At 36.8% G+C, this 16,015-nt stretch overlaps 2 protein-coding genes across 3 annotated transcripts in view; one reads left to right on the top strand and one right to left on the bottom strand.

Annotated features, from left to right (window-relative positions):
• Nucleotides 1-16,015, top strand: part of LOC115259196 (uncharacterized) — a 242,305-nt gene that overhangs the window by 146,753 nt on the left and 79,537 nt on the right. For both annotated transcript variants that reach the window (XM_062852541.1, XM_062852540.1), the window contains exon 3: nt 15,283-15,406. In XM_062852541.1, the coding sequence (XP_062708525.1) occupies nt 15,283-15,406 (124 nt within the window). The remainder of the gene's footprint in view (nt 1-15,282; nt 15,407-16,015) is intronic.
• LOC109398048 (serine protease SP24D) lies at nt 272-5,335 on the bottom strand. Its single transcript, XM_019670408.3, has 3 exons — nt 4,768-5,335; nt 607-982; nt 272-543 (listed from the first exon to the last, which is right to left on the bottom strand). The coding sequence occupies exons 1-3, from the start codon at nt 5,133-5,135 to the stop codon at nt 400-402; spliced, it is 888 nt and encodes a 295-aa protein (XP_019525953.3). The 5' UTR covers nt 5,136-5,335; the 3' UTR covers nt 272-399.

Below are 16,015 nucleotides of genomic sequence, written 5' to 3'. Positions count from 1 at the left end.
ATGTCAGTTATCATTTTTGCCCTTTTGTCACTTATTTCAAACAAACCAATGGTAAATTTTGTCATTCAGTAATTCTGTTTTAATGGTAAGACATGACATTATTTTGCAATTCTTTTCTACCCGGCATTTAAAAATCCTGTCGAAGATTCTATTTTCTAGTTATCAGTAGACTTTTTGATAAAATTTATCGAACTTGTATATGGAAAAGCTTATTTAAAAAAATGCGGTTACTTAACAACAGATACCTGATACAAATTGCTAATTTGTTACATTCATGTTGCATAGAAGGATATTTTATTGAGCAAACACACAATGAACAACGCCTGTTAGAATATTTCTCGCATTCCGTTGTTCGTCTTCTACAGCTGTTTGTTATGCAGCATCAAGCTCATTTTCGATTTAATTGATCCTCGATTCAATCCATTGAACAAAATCAGAAACCAGTGCGTAACCATCCGAACGTGATGATCCACATCCATTGACGACGAAGTTGGCCACACCCACCAGCTGATTGTTGTAAACTGCTGGGCCGCCAGAGTCACCCTGAAACAAAAGCAGAGACACGGTGTCAATTTTATTTAATTAAAATCAAGTAAATAAACTTACATTGCAAGCACCATTATTGACTGAGGACTTCAAGCAAAGTAGTCCAGCGTTAATTCCAGTTTCCCGAGCACAGCCAAGGCCAGACAGAGTTGTTGCCCGGTTGTACTGCAGCACGCTTGGAAGTGGTCCGTTGGTGTACAGTCGACCCCAGCCGGATATTGTTACAGTGCTGCCGCTGGGAACCGCCGTCCTCCGCAGAGCAATCGTAGAAATTGAACTACCCATTTGGTATGCTTGCTGCAATTCCATTACTGCTATATCGTTTCGAAAGTTTCCGTACCTCTCGTGGGAGATAATCCTGTGAACGCTGCGACGGACGCCACCGCTGTTAAGGTAAACTGTTCCGGCTAGCACTGCCATCAGTGATGGTTGCACTCTGGAAAGGGAAGTTGATTTTTTTATTTTAAATGCTGCCAAGTGTATACATATTAAGTTGCAGATGCAAAAAAGAGAATCCTAGATTTTGGGGAATATTGATTCAAATAAGTCAATAATTACCAGAACTAGAAGGGTGCGCTAAGCGGTAATTTAAACACCAAAGATATTTCTTTAATTGCTCTACTAGCCTTCACACTAAGTACTATTTCACAATCGCTTTTTAAACATTTTCAATTATAAGGTGTGAATTGTAATTGCTGACTAGCTCAGATCCGAGTTTTTCTGAGACTCACTGAAACAACACCTCGAGGTCGACATGCTATTCGAACAGTTTTCCATGGCAGGGAATGTTCGCTCGCCTTGGATGTTTGGATATATGCCTCACATGTTTGGATATACATTCCGGGCTCTTCGTTAACTTTTTTATTCCTACTCTTTCACACATTTTTACTGTCTTCTTTAACCTTACTCTCTTGTTGGAGAATAAGAGCATTTTCCAAAGTATTAGGCGATTTGAAATCTAACATGGCAAGATTCCAATTCAGGTCCTTGTTATCTCCTACATCTGCTTTATTTCCATAGAGCGATTCCAAGCAACAGCATCAAAATTAAGGAAAATTTTTAATTCATGATTTTCTATTGAACTGAAACTTTGCACAGTTTTTCAGTTCCATCTAAATCGCCATTTTTCGATGTCAAATTTTTATTTAGAGCCACGACTAACTTTTCAAAAGGGTGTATGTGAAAATGGTTCAAAAATATTCAAAAATATGCACAGCAAAAACGGATTGTTCGATTGTTATGAATTTTTCAGCAAAGTTAGATAGCTAAATGGTGATTTCTGAGAAAATATACACTGTGAAAAAAAAATCTATTTTATCATTGAAAAACATCATTTTTGTCACAAAAACTCAAATATCTCAAAACCCTATCTTTTTACCAACTTGAATTTTTTAGGGAAAACGGTCCATTGTATTAGCAATCTACCATAAAAATTTGGTGATGGTAAACTAATAAACAAAAAAGTTATAACATTTCAAAAATTTCACAATTTTTACATTTAGTAAAAAAAAAATTTCTGTGTAAATTATTTCGGCCGGGAATCGCGATTTGATGCTGATTTTATTGTTCAGCAAAGTTAGATAACTAAATGGCGATTCCTAAGAAAATATACACTGTGGAAAAAATCTTTTTTAACATTAAAAAATATCATTTTTGTCACAAAAACTCAAATATCTCAAAACCCTATCTTTTTACCAACGTAATTTTTTAGAGAAAACGGTCCATTGTATTAGCAATGTACCATGAAAATAAACAAAAAAGTTATGACAATTCAAACATTTCACAATTTTCACATTTAGTAATAATTTTTTTTAGTGTAAATTATTTCGGCCGGTAATTGAAGTTTGATGCTGATTTTATTGTTAATGGCCTTGCGTGAGTAAAACAAGTTGTTTTTATTATATATTATATATACATATAATATAATATACTATGTACCGTAATGTTCCGATTTTATCACGCCCTCCGCGCATTAGTCGTTTATTCATTAATTTGCTGTTACATTTGAGGACAAGTGTTTTCCCTCTTCTTCAAGATGAATGTTGAAAGCGTGTTTTGCAACGTTAAAAATATTGAAATGGGTATAGATGTTGAAGAATATTACAGGGCATTTTTGAAAAGGGGCGTAATTAAATTGTTTAAACAGATGTCGCTGATGGCAATTTCTCAGTTGTTGTCGTTTTCGAACTTCCTGCGCCCTGCTTTACCGATGATATACAGATGGCTCGTTTGTCAAATTCTAGACGGCAGGACGTGCAAATGCGTAATTTTGTACACAATGTGGACATTTGGGCATAACCAGTCTCTTTCAGTTTATCTATGGTGCTTTCGGTGAGATTTCGTAACTCTTTTGAACATTTTTTTTCATCAAACGGTCTACAAGAGAGCGTTGAGTTGAAGACCTTTGAGAAAGCGACTGTTCATCTTGTTCGTTAGATTATAATAAACAAAATCACTTATTAATTTTAACTTACTTGTTTGGTGTTGGTGGCTGAAGAAAAAAAATACTATACAGTTTTTAATATTCATAGCGGTAGTATTTTTTTGTTTTTTTCGTGAGCATTGTCAGGTATGTATACAGACAAACAAACGTAACACTGGCGAAATTTTCATTGACCACGCCTTCAACGATCATTTTGAATCTTGGTTGTGGCTTTCATAACAAGAAGAGCGCCCATCGTTTTTCTTTGCGTTTGACGTTTCACACTAGCGCCTTCTGATGACGATATTGCACAACGCAGTGTTTCGTGAAACATTTCCACCAGGTGGTGATAGTGTGAACTGGGCGATGAATTTTCACTAAAATTGTTCTAGGCGTTTCGTCTGTTTGTCTGTGGTATGTACCTCTTATGCATTTGTTGTTGTTGAAGTTACTCGCATTCTTCCGATCATAAAGTCTGTTCTCTACACACTTAATTTTGATTACCGAGTTCGGTAATTTTTTGACGAGATTAAAACTGCTGAGCACCGAACTCGTTCAGCAAAAATGCATTGTTTACCTTTTCCATACGATTTTGACAGTTGTTTTACTGAGCCTCAGTAAAATCGATTACCGAAACTACCGAGATCGTACTGCTGTTATAATCTCGTCAAAAAAGTACCGAACAGGCAATTAAGAAATAAGTGTGTAAGAGGGATTTTTTTTGCGGATAAACTAGACGTATACGCGTATAAAAAAACTTTTATTATACAGCTTTTGTCTTAAAAATAAATTCAATTCCATTTTTCTTATAATCAACAGCTTTTCAACACTATCAAGGGATTTTTTCACCAGTCACGTACAATAAAAAGTATGACAATCTCAATATTTCTGATCACAACACTGGATCGCGTCTAAGTTTCAAATAGATACTATAGTAATTACGAATAATCAAACTAAAGTATCATGAAAACAACTTGTTTAATTCAGGCGGTAGCCTTTACAATAAAATCAGCATCAAAATATAATTCTCGAAATAATTTACACAGAAAAAAAATTTTTTTTGTTACTAAATGTAAAAATTGTGAAATGTTTGAAATGTCATAACTTTTTTGTTTATCAGTTTACCATCACCAAAATTTTATGGTAGATAGCTGATATAATGGGCCATTTCCCCTAAAAAATTGAAGTTGGTAAAAAGATAGGGTTTTGAGATATTTGAGTTTTTGTGACAAATATCATATTTTTTCAAAGTAGAAAAAGAAATTTTTTACAGTGTATATTTTCTAAGGAATCATCATTTAGTTATCTAACTTTGCTGAAAAATTTATAACAATCGAACAATCCGTTTTTGCTGTACAGCTTTTAGAATATTTTAGAACTATTTTCGCATACACCTTTTTGAAAAGTTAGTCGTGAGTAAATATGAAGGTTTAATATCAAAAAATGGCGATTTATATGAAATTGAAAAACTGTGCAAAGTTTCAGATATTTTTGAAATGGTCGCTCAGGATCGACTGACATGACTCCGTGGAATTCCTCCATAGTAAATATCATTTCACCCAACTTTCTCCATACTTTGCAAAACAAATACTCAGGGAACAAAACCCTCGTTTGCTTGCTTATTTGATATCATTAAAATATGCTGTATTGAAATTTTCACTTGTTGAAAATTTAAAAAAATATTTTTGAATTTCGCTTTTGAAAAGCACCAACTTTCACTTTCTGGTTTTCCTATTTTTTGTTTTTTTGCCAAGAGCCTCTTCCATTCATAGAAGCCCCCTCCAAAAACTGTCACTTACACTTGATTTCCACTTATAACACAATGCGCCGCCGTGAGAACCCACTTGTTCGTGATTAGAGAACCGCCACAGGAGAACGATCCCTGGCGGAGAAGAGCCACCTGGTAGGGAAACTGGTTGGCACTAGCGGCAGATCCCCCTACAATGCGCACCGGCGGTGATGATGCGGTATCTACGACCCCATTTAATCTGGCTTCTTCAACCGTAACAAGTTTAGCTTCTGATGCTGCTACTGTGCTCCACGAGGACGCTGCCAGCACTATCAGCAGAAGCGGAAAGAGCACTGTACGAGTATGTCTGCTGCCATTCAATTGAAACATTTTTGTTCTTTCACAGATCAGGAGATATGAAAATGTTAGGACTCTCATTCACTTTCACACGCGTACGAAGAACGATGCCAAAAAAAAGAAGGGTAACGATCACAATTCACACAGGTATTTTCACCGGAAAATTAACGATTTGACCGACCCGTCGACCCCTTATGGCGCCTTTGTCTGTGGCTTCCGGTAGGAATCGTACTGAGTAGAAATCCGATGAAATGGATACTTATTTATTGAATCTTCAAGTGCCCAATGTGTACAGTGTGCATACTGGGGCAGTTATCTTCTATCTGTTCAAGCTACACGCGCAAACGGGATACATAGTGGAAATGTATAACTGAATGAAGAGAGCTCTCTAAATTGCACGATTCAGTAAACTCATTTAAATGGTTGTAGCTGATATTTTTATTATCTCGTAAAATGTTTGCAAACGGAAATGAGAGCAAACTGCACTGATTACTATTGACACTATCAACTGAGAATAGTATGGTCTATCGCTTGAGAAACTGGAGGCGATATGAAGCTTTTATTTCCGCTACTTTAAGTAGCTGCCCGATCATACTGTCACTGTCGTGTTTTGCATAAGTGTGCCATAGTGACCCCACGCCGATGAATCACCTTAATTTTGTACACTATTTATGAATCACCATGTTGATCAAATAAGTGATCCATAAACTGTGGTCATTTTTGCCGATTCATAAATTGTGGGGCCACTTTACTTTAATATCCATCAGCATAAAACTTCTTTGCGCTTGATAATAGAAAGGGGCCGTACACAAATTACGTCATGCTTTTAGGGGGAAGGGGGGGTTTTGCTGAGCGTGACGACCCTTACAAAAAATATTGAGGTCCCATACAAAAAGTGTGACATAAGGGGGAGGGGGGGTTGGGGTTGTGCTTGAAAAAGGTTGATTTTTGCGTCATATAATTTGTGTATCACCCCAAAACAGGCATCAATCACAATTTTAATGTAATCACATTCATTCATATATCTTCGAATGTCAACCACATTCAAACCTCAAAAGATATTTAAATTTATTGGAGATTATTTTAAGCGTGTTTGTTCACATAGGTCACATTCTGGGATCTTCCGGTTAAGCCCGAGCCCAAGGAGGGGGCACCCCGGGGAAGGGTCCGGTTTCTGACCAGCTTTGACGCGTACCTTGTGACATGTCAAATTTCGTGAATTTACGAGACAAAGTCAATAAATATATTTCAAACTTTTTGTTCACACTGAACGCAGTCACGAATCTTCCGGTCAACTGGTTTCTCTGGCCAGTTTTAAATCCTGTCTCGCGATATATCATATTTCATAAATTTAGGAAACAGAATAATTGAAAGATATTCATTTATTTTTCATTTCAGTAGCCAAATCAATAAAATTTTGATTGGAACCTCTCGACATTTTAAACTTCATAGCTCATAGGTTTATTTCTGAATTTGGGGGTCTCCAGTTAGTCTAGTGGTTAAGGCTATCTGGATCGCCAATCCGCAGATGGCGGGTTCGATTCCCGATCCGGTCGGGAAAATTTTCTCGACTCCCTGGGCATAGTGTATCATTGTACTTGCCTCACCTCACAATATACAAATTCATGCAATGGCAAACAAAGGAAGCCCTTCAATTAATAACTGTGGAAGTGCTCAAAGAACACTAAGTTGAAGCGAGGCATGCTAAGTCCCAGTTGGGACGTAGAGCCATAAAGAAAAAGAAGAAGAAGGTTTATTTCTCCCGTAGTTGTTCTGGAAATCTTTCAATAGCTCCTTCTGGCATTCTTCCAAAAAAACTCTTTGGATTTCGTGTGGAAATTACTTCTCATATTTCTCAAAGAGCTTCATCGAGGAATTCTTTCAGGGTTTTCTGCTGGAATTTCTTCAATTGTTGTACTTTTTAGAATTACGCAAGGTATTTCTTCTAGATTTCCTCAAGAAGTCGCTTTTGAAATCTCTAGTGACTTTTTATACTGTACGTCTTAGTTATCCTTTAGTTTTTCTACTTTTAAATCATTTTTTCCTTGACTTCAAAAATTGACGTCACCGATAAAATTTCAATCCTGCCAGCGACCACCAGTCGCCCTGGTCTTACGTTGAAATGGAATCGATAATATAATGAAGCCTCTACTGTCGCTTCGTCCATATCGTCACCGGGACGCACATTTCCGCCCGTCTTGAGGAAGCCCAAAATTTTCCAAATACAATCGAGCCAATCCTGCCAGCGATCAGCAGCCATACCGGTCCTGTGTTTGTAAAAGAAACAGGGTCTTCCGATATCCACGAGTCGGCAGGTAACGTTTGCATTGAAAAAAAAAGGACTTTTTTCGAAGTGAGCTTGCAAAATCTGTAAGCAAAATATAAACAAGTTGTTATTTTTTTACAAATATCATCTACGGTAATTGGCTAAAATATAAACGACTCATAAGAAAGTGATCATTCGTCATAAATAATTCCCAAAGTCCCAGTGAAGAAGCAGAGGTGTAAGCAGTAATAAATAACAAAAGTTCCATAAACAAATAGAAAAATGCATAAATAAATCAAAAGTTTCCATAAATAATTGATTTTTGAGCAATTAAAAACGTCAAAAATGCAATGAATAATTCAACTGTTGCAATGAAAAAAGCCAATTTTCCCACCAAAAAACTTCGAATTTTCCATAAATAAATTCGATTTTTCCATAATAAATTAAAAAATTCACAATAAAAAAAATATTAAAAAAGCAATAAATAATTCAAAAAGTGCAATAACAAAAAATAAATTATCAATAAATGTCAAAAAACGAGCAATAAACGTAAATGCATTTTGAGCCAAAAAAATATGTAGACCATGCGGCGAAGCCGCATAGAGGATTGAGGAACTGAGGCGGCAGAAGGCCGCCGAAGTTTCCGATATCCGATGCACCGCAACTGCATCGATTCGGTTCTAGGCAAACCACAGATTCAAGAATTTGCCCGGTATAATGCAAACATAGATGTTATCCCTTTTTTAGGTCCGACGAGCGATAGCGAGTTCGGACAGCAAGCAATTGCTCGGTAAATTGCAATCATAGTTACGCAAGCTTTTCAGTTGTTTCAGTCATATAAGTGCGATTCAGCATTTCACTGTCTCATACTTTCCTGCATTTGTTTTTCATGGGTAATTTCGTCATTTTTTATTGCATTTTTTGAATTATTTATTGCTTTTTCGATTTTTTTTATTGTGAATATTCTAATTTATTATGGAAAAATCGGATTTATTTATGGAAAATTCGAAGTTATTTGGTGGGAAAATTGGCTTTTTTTATTGCAACAGTTGATTTATTCATTGCATTTTTGACGTTTTTAATTGCTCAAAAATCAATTATTTATGGAAACTTTTGATTTATTTATGCATTTTTTTTATTTGTTTATGGAACTTTTGTTATTTATTACTGCTTACACCCCTGTTTCTTCACTGGGACTTTTGGAATTATTTATGGGAAATTTTGTATTTATTATGGAACGTTTAATTGTCTGCCACGGTAATTCGCCAATTGTTGAACACTATCCAAATGTTGAACAGTTTCTGAAAATGTTATTATAAATCTAACTGAAATATTTTTCGCTCAACGGAAACGTATGATGTAGATGCGCGTACACGATATTGCTCCTATAAAGTTACAAAATTATACATATTTTACGTCAAAAATATCGATTGAAAATTTTGTAACGCTGATGACATGAAAACTGCACAATTCTTAAGATTAATTTTAATAAATTGCTGTTACGAAGTAACATTTAGCTTTGCTGGCAAAGTAAGCTGGCGAAGTAAGCTTTGCTGGCAAATCGACCACAAATATCAAAGTCACACCAAGAACTGGAAGGATGTCCTTAACAGTTTAACATGGTTTAGAATCACATTTTTATTGTTATTTCATTTGAAAAAAAATATTTTTCTTATCACACTATCATTATGAATCTAGTATCCAACTGTTGAACACTGCCATAACCTACGATGCAGATGCCAGATTTTTTTTTTACTTTACCTAATCGTGCATTTCATGGGGTTTCAAGAGCATTCCAGAGGGCTTCAGGAGGACTCCAGGAGGTTTCAATGGGTTTCAAGGACGTTCCAGAGGTGTTGCAGAGGGATTCAGAGTGTTAAGGAGATCCCTGGAGTATTTCAGGGCGTTCCAGGTGGGTTCAGGAGCAATCCACGAGTTCTCAATGACTGGCAACAAAACACGAAAAACCCGGTAAAAAATCCTTCAGAATGAAAAATTGTCGGATGTCGGGTCAAAGTCGAGTCATATTTTATCAAATGTTGGACCACTGTTGGACCCACATTCTATAACTGTTGGGTCTATGTTGGGTTTGGTGGCCAAAATGAAAACAGGTCAATGATAGGTTTATGTCGGGTTATACGTCATCAATGATGAACAAAGCTTTAATCGTTCAACAATGAATTAAATGCTTTGGTTGTTTTTCTACTCTCCGCATCGACCAATGTGGCGCTAGCACCTATGCGCGAAAAATCTCTAAAAGTAAATCGCAAAAATATGGTATGGCCAATAACATCTAAAGGCGTATTTCTCGAAGTGGAACACATTATTCGAAAAAAATATTTGGCATCGGTTGTGCACAATCTCTCTCTCTCGTTTGTCGGGTGAAAATCACTGCGTCCAGATTTTAGAACTATTGTGATATACCCTTTTGCTGTGAGGCACGCAAGTTATCTCAGTAACATGTTTGTCACTGAGATACCTTGGTATCGACTGAACTCAAGACCATCTATTATTGATGAATAGAGATCCTGAGTTACAGTATGTGACTCCCCCATTCTGGCGAGACTAGCTTTATGAAGCCAACCATGTCCTTGGGAGATAAGATCCGTATATCAGCAGGCCCTAAAAAGGGCTTGCTGACCCAGACAACCAGTAATCGTATAAGATGTTGCATAAGATGATAAAGTGGAGGCCATATGCGTGCATGCCTCCATTTAGGCGCATGTAAAATGTACGCATATCGCCTCCACTTTATCATCTTATGCAACATCTTATACGACAACTTTGAACCTACATTGGGTGAGTGCACTGCAATAGCAGAGGATGTGTTCTGATGTTTCCCTCTCCTCGTCACAGAAGCGGCAATTTGAGGTTTGGATTGCTCCGATCTTTTGTAGATGGTATCTGCAGGGGCAGTGTCCAGTTATTAGACCGGTGTAGTTGTTGAGATCCCTTTTGTTGAGACCTAATAGTTATTGGGTTTTCTTGGGTTTTATCGTTATGAGCTTTTTGGATTAGCTCGTATGGGGAAGTGCATTCCAGTTTGATGTGATTTCCATGTTTACAGAGCAGTCTGAGATCCCGCAGAAGGGATCATTGTGCACAAAGATGACCGCTGTGGTGCCTAACATTTTTTTTTTCGGTAAAAGCTTTTTATTTAGAGAAATTTGAGTTTAGATGCTTTTCGCCATAGGTACAAAAAATGATTTTACTCCTGCTGACCAACATTAAACGCACTCCCTGTGGGTAATCCATTAGCGAGAATCGTCCAACACAAGGATGAGCTAGCTTAAGGAGGCGTTCAACATTTGGGTTACAGACTTCCCATACAAATGTTCTATATTCTCTTAGAAAATGGAAGTTGAGGGAATACAAATTCAATGGGAAGTATAAGGAAAAATGCCAGTACAAACCTTCAATAATTGGCAAATTACCCTACTGGTCATGCTAGAAAAATTAGTACAGGCCGTTAAAGGCAGTTTTATTAAAATTATTGAGAAAGTTGGTCACTGTAGTGGAAAACAAACGTATTGACATATTTTTCGATATTTTTACTGTTTTTAACACCTCGAAATGACTGATAAACTTATAAGAAACAAGGATCCCATGTCACCCAAAGTGTCAAAAAACAGCAAATTTTGAATTATAATTATGTCATGCCAATCGTCGTTGTAGATTCATGTCAAAACAGAATATCATGATATTTCCGAATGAACCAGGTTACCTACCGTGAATGCAAAAGTTTCCCATATTTTTATAGGTAATTTTGTTACTTAAAGCGAAAGATGATTTAACCGTATTTTCTCAAAAGTGATACCCTACTTCAAAGTCCCATAATAATATGAAATAAACACAATCATCTAAGTTCCCCATGTAGTTTCTTCAACCATGCAAAGATATAGTTGCATAAACTTTTGAACGATTTTATCTCAATGGATCACAGAGGTACACTGCAATGCATTGGATGTGTTCATTGGAAAACCATTTTAAAAAAACATGGAATTTTTCATTACTGCTTCACATTTGAAAATAAAAACGATCAAACGATCAAATCTGACTATACATGTCAATGGATGCTCCTCCGTGATTGATCTGAGCTGGTACCAATTGCACTGAGATCCAAATGAATAAGGGCTGAGACACTCCACTTATTCTCAAAGTGCAATTTAAGCAGGTCATACATTTTTGATCAATAACGGCGCCGGCCACATCCTTATAGTCAGCTGGGAAGGGCAAGGAATGTTAGAGTGTGCTGGTTGTTGCTACTAAAGACCGAGAGCACCTCTGCATCCCCACAACCAGCACGGATTGGGGTATTTGTTGGACGGAAAGGATGGGAGATCTGGGAGTCACTGTTGGGTCGGTGGTGCGATCCATGGATAGGTGATATTTTATAGTGTTCGTAAGGTGATAGATTGTGTGGTGATTACTATGAAGGACAAGCGGCACAGCTCGCTTTGATTGCATAACTTGTAGGCGTTATATAAACTGTGATGTGGAAGTTGGAAGGAAGGGAAACGAATTTTTGCAATTCGTTTCTGGTTCTAGCAATGGCTATGAACATATGCATATACATGAGTTGTATATGTAGAGAAAAGAGATAGAGAGAGAGAGAGGAAGTGGATAGAAAGATACCAAGTAGGATGAAAGGGACGGGCCAGAGATTGAACCCATGACCTTCTGCATACGAAACAGAAGCGGTAGCTACTAGACCACCAAGCCCGTGGCTTCACATTTAAAAATAAATACATTAACTTCACTAATTCCTTGATCGCAACCAAAATAAAATAAAAATTCAAATATTTAGGGTTATTTAAAATGCTTCTCTTATTATTCCTACTAGAGTTCCTTCTAAGAGTTTTCAGGAATTTCTGGAAAAAAAATCTTCAGGAACTTCTTTCAAACGTTTCTTAAGGAACTCTTGGATTTCCCAAGAAGCATCTATAATTTCATCTGGAATCTAAGAAGAAACTTCTGAAGTTATCCTAAAAAAAATCTCATGAAAATTCACAAAAAGATCCTCTGTAGGAGTCGCAGAAGATCAGGAATTACTTCTGATATTTCCAGAAGATATTTTATTCTGTGATTCTACGACTCAAAAATTTCTTTTAGAATTTATCAATTCTTTTGGAATCTTAGAAGCATCTACAGGAAGAACACACGAAGGGGTTTTACAGGAGGCATAAAACATACAGTTTCTCTTTGAAGTACAAATATTCTTCGATGTAACGTACCTTCGATATAGCGTACCCTCGATATAGCGAATTCTATATAATGTACATTTTACTTCGATATAACGTACAATATTGAAAATTTTAATTTTTCCCAGGAATAACCCTTAGATAAACTACGTAACCACTCAAATCAATGTTTGCTTGCAGTATTAACCTTGTATCCTAGAGTTAGTTTTGTACGAAAATCAGCGTTAGTTCGATCAATTATGCACCACAGTGTATTTCCGAAGCAAATCCGGAAGGATGTAATACAAATGGTTCGAAGAATATTCTTCAAAATCGTTGTATCGTAACTTCATGATACATACTCATTTTACCTTAATATGTCAAATTTATTGTACAGACCAAAAAATTTGGAACAAACAAATTTGGACAGAGTTTTAGGTAGGTACCAAAGTGTCTTCAGAACAACAAGCCCACAGTTGTCAAATGAAAACTCGAAAAATGTTACGCATCAATCTGTCGCAGTTCAAAAGTTTCAGTGTTTTAGTGATATTTTGCAGATTCTTCTCAAATACCGACGGACTACATTATCAAATAACTAGTGCCAGTCGATAAAGGAATGAAACTGTCTTCCATGAGTGAAAAAATCTTATAAAATTTGCGTTTTCCAGTTCTGAAATAGGGGATACAAAATGGCTGACAGAGATGCTGAGATTACTTGCTTCTTCAGCCGACGTTTTGTGGCCTGTTTGATCAAGGGCCTCAACCGATATGTAAATTGGCGCATCCAGAACGGCGAATAATTGTCCCCGACTTTTTGCCGTTGTGATTGCACTTTGCCACGCGATAAAAAACGATAGTTTCCTTTTTTTTCCTAGCAAGTAGACCTGACGTACTACCGACAAACGTTTTGGGTTCTTTTAAAATGCGGTATTATCGATTTTATTAAATAATATACTACCAAGAGCTTCTAACAGCACCACTATTGGGACATATTCCCTAGTTAACTACCGAGTAAATAACTCAAACAAGAGCGGACAACCAAGTGCAGTCACACTTCTGAAATCACTGCTCTTCTCGTCAAGAAGCTTTCCTCTATAAAACCAAGCTTATAGATATGTAGATAGTTTGCAGCAATGTGCTACGCTACCTTCGCAAACGCTCACTTTCAGCCCACTTCAGAGGCGATTGTTATCACTTACCCGGAATAGATACACAGCTATACAGACTGTAGTACTAAATCGTGGGCAAACAAAAGGTCATTTCGCTGAACGAGTGCTTCACTATATAGGAACGTGGGCACCAGGCAGGTTGTTCTACCGTCCGGTCATCGTATGTACACTCCCGTTCAAATATTCGGTGTCACCCCCTTAATATATATGGCACATTTGCGCATATCTCCGTCATCCAAATTCTAAGCTTCACAAGGTTGAACAAAAGTTATTTTTTTTATAAAATTGTAGACTGAAACATGAATAAAGTGAATAAAGTAAATCAAACTTTTAATAAAAAAAAACCTTCATTTAATAAAAAAAAAATGACGCAAATTGGAGATAAAGGTTTATCATGTTTTTGTGAGTGTGACCCCAGCTTTTGATCAGAAGTGTATATCACAAGCGCCCATCCAATGAATGAAAGTGAACTTGGAGAAGATTAGAGAGAGTGACAGTGCTGACGACTGAAAAGGAATGCTTACTCGCTAAGGTATTTCGCCATTTGGACAACGTTCTGGGAATAGCGTTCCTGCGTAGTAGTCAGATCTGATAGCCAGAGTTTAAATAAGTAATTAAAAATATATGAAGAAGGGAAATATTTCGGATCTGATACATAAACCATGTTGGCGCCTAGCCTTAAGCAACCACCAACGTCCGATAAGCAAAATCACATTTAATTGGCTTCTTTAGTGGTGTTGAGATAATTCCATATTCACAATCTACATGCCAAACTGAGCCGAAATCCAAATTTTCATGAACTTAGGTGCCCGGGAACCTATTTAAAAATCGATTTAAAGTTTGTATGGGAGCGATTTGTCGAATCACCCCTCGTCGCATTTCGTACTGGGCGGAGCTGTCAAGCAGTTGCCCAGCTGTCAAAAGGTGATTTCAAAAAATCTTTTTGTAATTGAATTTAGGTATCAAAATAAAGTTTTAAAAATCTGAAAAAAATCATACTGGCTTTAAAAAAAGGTGTTCTTTTGAATAAAATCAAAAAATCAATATATTATTCTTAATTTAAAAACCCAATTGAAGGAATTGTGGAATCCTAGTTGATAAAAAAAAAGTTTGCTGTCTATCTCCCTGACAAATCGTTTACTACATATTTCTTTCGTACCAATCACCTATAGTTATAAATTCTACGTAATATTGATTTAAATTATTTTATCATATCATTCGTTCTTATTATTTTGCGATTCAATTCAACCGAGTTGGAAAGTGTTTGAAAAACTACGAAGCATTTTTAATGACATCTATTTCAACATAATGTATCAGTTCCAATAACATTATTCGGTCCAATTTTAGATATAGTGCCTGAAATATGTAGAAATATCGTCCAATTCATTCCAAAACAATCCTAAATGTTTCTAACAAAACCTAAGTGCATCAAATCAACTACTGCCTTCAATACAATAAACAACCATACCTTCAGGAAGGGCACGCTTCCTAAATCTCAACGGTTGGCATTCATTCAAATGGAGCACAACATTCCTTGCTTATATAGTAACCCTCCCTTATTCCAGCAGATTGTACTAATCCCAAAAACATTTTCTTTTCTTCCATCTCCGCAGTTTTATTTCGGAATTTCCTGCATAACTTTGTCGATATTTGTGCACGACGAGCGCAAATTCCTGAAAGGGGAGGTGGACAAGCCCAGCGGAGAAAGTTTTCTGGAAAAAGAAAGCATATCAACAGGTAAGCGCGGCAAGGTCGATCATCTCCTCCAACACAACGCAACGTGAGCTATGGTCCGACATTTGTTTTGTACCTAGTATCTGACATTGACCATGTTGTTTCACTTGAACATGTACCTCTAACTGTTGTAGAAGGAAACACTCATCCATCATAAAAGTTTTGCTCAGTGGCGTAGCAAGGGGGGGGGGGGGGGGGGGCGGAGGGTGCGGTCCGCACCGGGCCCCCGAATCTAGGGGGCCTCCAAATCAGGGCAGGTCTAGTGTTATAAACCTTCCCTGATTTGGAGGCCCCCTGAATTCGGGGGCCCAGTTTGAATAAAGTTCTGTGATTAGCGAAAGATTCCTACATATAAGTTAAATACTTGCCGATCTGCTGATAGGTATGTAGGGGCCTCTTCGTGATTATCAAGAGATTTTGGAATGGGGAACACAGATGGCTATTTTGATGTTCTATTATTAACAATTATAAATGTACACACTTTATTCATGTAGTTTCGTTAGTTTTGTTTATATTAATTTGATGACTATTCTTTGCACCTGCAGGAGCCCCAAAATACAATAAAAAATGTGTTCGAAATCAAAATTGAATTTTACGATATTCAGTACCGAT

The sequence above is a fragment of the Aedes albopictus genome, chromosome 2 (genome assembly GCF_035046485.1).
Source record: "Aedes albopictus strain Foshan chromosome 2, AalbF5, whole genome shotgun sequence".
Taxonomy (NCBI): domain Eukaryota; kingdom Metazoa; phylum Arthropoda; class Insecta; order Diptera; family Culicidae; genus Aedes; species Aedes albopictus.
The sequence above is the reverse complement of the archived record's forward strand: the minus strand, read 5'-3'. Positions and strand labels throughout refer to the sequence as shown.

Coding starts and splice junctions, on each gene's coding strand:
- LOC109398048 (XM_019670408.3), bottom strand. CDS start 5,135: ATGAGAGTCCTAACATTTTCATATCTCCTGATCTGTGAAAGAACAAAA. Junction 983..4,767: donor GTTATAAGTGGAAATCAAGT/GTAAGTGACAGT, acceptor TTCCCTTTCCAG/AGTGCAACCATCACTGATGG. Junction 544..606: donor TCAATAATGGTGCTTGCAAT/GTAAGTTTATTT, acceptor CTTTTGTTTCAG/GGTGACTCTGGCGGCCCAGC.